Genomic DNA, 4673 nt, shown 5'->3' with positions numbered 1-4673 from the left:
GTCCAAATCATTGTTGTTGAATAGTTGCCACAATTTTTCTACCACCTCGTTGCCACCACAAATAGCATCACCATGGATATTGTTATTGACTACAACAGCATTGTCACCAAAGAGGATTTTGTCTTCTGAACTATCCATGGCATTTGTGAGGCAACACTTATTAAAGCCATACTGAATCAGTGCCAGATCAATGTCATCCCAAGCTTCTTTGATCCATCAGGCAATGAGCAATAGGTCTGGTTTCTTCCAATTTCCTGTCAGTGTAAATGCGTGTACACCAGAATAGAGCCACTCATTCTATTTTTAATGCATTCATGGTGTATTTTTAAGTCAGTCTTATAAAATCAAAACTGCTATCTGCAGGGAGGGAATGTTTCAGAACAAACTACACGTATCCCCTTGTAGCAGTATTTCAGAGGATCATGACTAATGAACACTGACTGTAAATGGATTTTTGAGAACATTTATTTGCAGACATAGCAAGCACTAAGGATAACTCACTTCTCTTCTTAGTAAGGTTTTGTAATATGTTGTAAGAAGTCATTTAGAAAACATATATAACTGATAATTTTCAGTGTGGTTTTAGAAAATAATTACTTTACCATTTTATTTTATTTTTTTGGGGGGGTTTGCATCTTTTATCGGATGAGGGCATCTTTGTTGTTGCTCTATAACTTGACTTTCAAAAAGTCTTTGATAAGGTTCCTCACAAGATTGATTAGTACACCGGATGCTCAGGGCTTTAATGAGAAAAAATTACAAAATGGATTTAAAATTGACTTAACTGGAGAGAACAGAAAGTAACGATAAATGGGAATTTTCCTAATTGAGAAAATATTATTATTACTCTGGTCTTTAAAGGATCTATTTTAGGGTACTTGTTGTTCATTAATTATGTTAATGACTTTTTGCTTCTTCTTTTCTTTTTTTTTGGGGGGGAGTAGTATTTCTAAGTTTGCCTACAATCCAAAAACTGATTATGATGATCATAGGTCTCTTATTCAAAATATCCTTGCTATTCCTAATGAATGTGCCAGAGTGTAAATGGTGGGTTTTTTATTAATCTATGGAATGATTTGCTTGATGGAGCTGTTTTTGTTTTGAATATGAACTCTCTTAAATTTTTATTAGTAGGTCAAATCCACTCTTTGCTTATATACCACTTGGGAACTGGTGCTAAGTTCTGGCTTTATCGACACAAGGAGATGAAAATGATAACATATCCTCCCTGGATGGGATCCAAGGCCATCACAGATTAACCACCCAGCTAAAAGCTAATACCCATCATACAGTTGGGTAGACTGAAATAACTGCTCAATTACACAACAGTATTTCATAAGCAAGCCTCGAACTTGCAACCAACTGACCACAGATACAAGGTGCAAAGCTACTGACCCACACTGCCCCCCACAAAGGTAAGAATTCAATTCATGTGCAGTTGGTGACTGGCTAGCCTTCACTTTCATTATGACTTTGGGCTTAGACAAAACACAATGACTTATGCATGTGTTAGACTTCTTGGTCTGTGTTTCAAGACAGGTCAGGTTTTGTTTGCAGGTACCTATACTTAACTGGTTTAAAAATTAAATAAAAATAAACAATCTCCCTTTTATAATCCCAGAGCTGTAAACAGGATGGAGCTACATGGGTCACTGCCCCATAGCTTTGTTATGCAAAAGTAAAAAAATTGTGGTGGGTGTTTAGAATATATGTAAACAAAAGAAAACATCTAAATTTGTGATCACAGATGTCACAACAGTTTAGCTATATAATATGCAATATGTGTGTTGTGTGTTAATGATAAGATTACTGGAAGCATATTATCATTATTCTTGTTGAACAAAATATGATATAAAAATCCAGTCGACTTGCACTGGGTGCTAAACAATCATTATGTTGCTAGATAACCTGAATGGCCTTCTGTCAAGCTTGCCTTAAGTTTCTAATGATGAAAGATGATTAGTGACTGTTATAAACAGGGCAAATAAACCAAAAACTTGAAATTATAATTAGTTCAATGAAAATATATAAAAATTAATATTTTATGTGTGGTTAATTTTTTCACATAAAAACTGTTATCTCTTCTACACATGGTCAAACCAGAATATTGTGCAAATTCTACAGGCAGTACATAAAAGTAAGATTCCTGTTGGAAATATGTTAAAAGATACTTTGTACAGTAGATATATTTTAGTCTGACTACATCCAGATTGTATTATGGTGGTATGCTTTTAAACAGTTTATTTTTCATTGCTTAAAGAGCTTTTGTTATAATTAACTACAGAATTAATTTACAACATGAGGCTCGTAATTTGTGTAAATGATTTTTCACTATATTTTTAGTAATCTTCCACCAGCATAAAAATCACACCCAGTGCCTCTTACATTTAGTATGATTTATATCATTATGTTGACACTGGGGGGATCGCTGAAGCATAGAAATGCTAAGAAAATTTCAAAAGTTTTCCTATTGAAATAATGCTGCCACTAGAAAATTGATGGCTAATGATCAATGTGAAACTTAAATTTACATATTTTTCTGAACTAAAAAAGAAAAAAAAGAGAGAAATGTCAGTATATCTTTTCTTGCGAATGTACATCGACTTTCAGTTTCATACCTAGTGTGCCTTACAATTTAAGTAATTTACATCTGCTATCTACATTGACACCGTGCGTTCTTTTTATGCTTGAAACGAAATACAATTTTACAACTTACAAAACACAAGTTAAATTTAAAGGTCTACCTACAAAATACAAATAGTGAGATACATTATACATCTCAAAAATCATAATCTCGTCAAAACAACCCTTCACACTTAGCTTTAAGCTATCTGAATACTTTTGCGTTAAACCTTAATTATACTAATCTATTTTTCTCTTTCTACCTAAAAGTAAAATATGAATTACCTCTGGGTTCCATATTCTACTTCTAGAAAAGAATGAAGCTCCTTTCACGTAAAGCGCCATGTTGAAAAGCACCACCTGCACGATATAATATATAAACTACCATACGACAAAACTATTAAAATACAAAAGTTTTGTTTGGTTTTGAATTTCACGCAAAGCTATACGAGGGCTATCTACGCTAGTCGTCCCTAATTTAGCAGTGTAAGACCAGATGGAAGGCAGCTAATCATCACCACCCACTGCCAACACTTGGGCTACTCTGTTACCAACAAATAGTGGGATTGACCATCACGTTATAACGCTTCCACGGCTGAAAGGGCGAGCATGTTTGGTGTGACGGAGATTCGAACCCGCAACCCTCAGATTGCGAGTCGAGCGCCCTAACCATCTGGCCATACAAAAGTTAAATGTTGTTGTATTTTTCGTTTTGTTACAATGTTGCAACTGTTTCGGAAAATATTAATTTTATAAGTTTTATTATCAACAAGTATTCCGAAAATAAGCGTAAAAATTTCATTGTTTTCGGTACTTCTGGTGTTGCCCATAATTTTTTAAGGGATTAATGAAGCACACACATACAGGATTATACAAATGATAAATGTTTGATTTGCATTTCTACAAAGCTACTAAGACTGTCTGCTGCCCTCCTTAATTTTGAACTACTGATCAGAGGGTTGGGTTTGTTTTGAATTTCGCGCAAAGCTAAACGAGGGCTATCTGCGCTAGCAGTCTCTAATTTAGCAGTGTAAGACCAGAGGGAAGGCAGCCAGTCAGCATCACCTACTACCGACGTTAAAAGGTTGACTGTCACTCTTATAATGCACTCAAAGCTTAAAGTACAGAAATATTTTGAGATATCACACGGATTCCAATCCAATTCGTTAGCTCCAAAATCCAGAGTTATATCACTAAGCTAACTTGTATACATTTTGATTGATTTGTTATCCACGTGTGAAACTGAAACCTGCACGAGCATTAGATAGGTTTACTTTGTAATGAAATAATCGATAAGGATAATCACAGAATACTTTTCTAATGTAGCTAAATGACTAAGTTTAGGCTAAAGAATAAACAGACTGTACATGTGATGAAACTGTAAAACAATACTTACTTCTAAAAGAACAACACAGTATGCATACTTGCGTCATGACACTAAACTGTCACCTTCTACTGGATTTGTGAATCAATGCACAACTTTCGTCTCTCCAAATATTTTTCCACAGTGGTTAAATTGGAATTTTAAAATGGTGGAACTCTCTTTTGTGATCTAGTGACAGTGTGACACTACAGAATAATTTTCCTTCCAATTAAAAGACCAGGAATGTTAAAGGCTTGAATTCTAGAGAAAGAGAAAACTATCCCCGACCATTCCACTCAAATTTAACCCCTGTTTTTACGTCAACTAACCAGATTGAAACCAAGTAGAACTATATTATTCCAATGTTCCTTACTTAACGTGAAACGTTGAATTTACCTATAATCATTAGTACTACTTACAACATAGTTATCACAATATAAAAAACGGTTTCGTTTAGATATTAGGGATTAATTTATTTTTGTGAGTGAATATTTTATTATTGTTTAGTTTTTGTTATAATAAGATTTAAAAGCAAATGGTTGTAGAAAGTTTTGTTAATGATCATTGACGTCGAGAATATAGAAGGCGGACAGCCGATTAGGTAATAAAGGTATTGTTACGTCTCCGTTTGTTAATTAACTTTCCGTAACTTCGTTCCGACGAAACTTTAGCGACACAAATTCTTTAC

At 34.2% G+C, this 4673-nt stretch overlaps 1 protein-coding gene across 2 annotated transcripts in view; it reads right to left on the bottom strand.

The window, feature by feature from the left end:
• The window catches only part of LOC106458445 (CDGSH iron-sulfur domain-containing protein 3, mitochondrial-like), a 9876-nt gene extending 6710 nt beyond the window's left edge, over nt 1-3166 (bottom strand). Inside the window, exon 1 of one of the 2 annotated variants that reach the window (XM_013917957.2) lies at nt 2908-3166. In XM_013917957.2, the coding sequence (XP_013773411.1) occupies nt 2908-2967 (60 nt within the window). In that variant the 5' untranslated portion in view covers nt 2968-3166. The remainder of the gene's footprint in view (nt 1-2907) is intronic. The other variant, XM_022384657.1, reaches the window with a different exon arrangement.
• Between the last annotated feature and the right edge of the window lie 1507 nt (nt 3167-4673).

Source organism: Limulus polyphemus, unplaced genomic scaffold, assembly GCF_000517525.1.
Source record: "Limulus polyphemus unplaced genomic scaffold, Limulus_polyphemus-2.1.2 Scaffold464, whole genome shotgun sequence".
Taxonomy (NCBI): Eukaryota; Metazoa; Arthropoda; class Merostomata; order Xiphosura; family Limulidae; genus Limulus; species Limulus polyphemus.
This window is presented reverse-complemented; position numbering and strand designations above follow the sequence as displayed.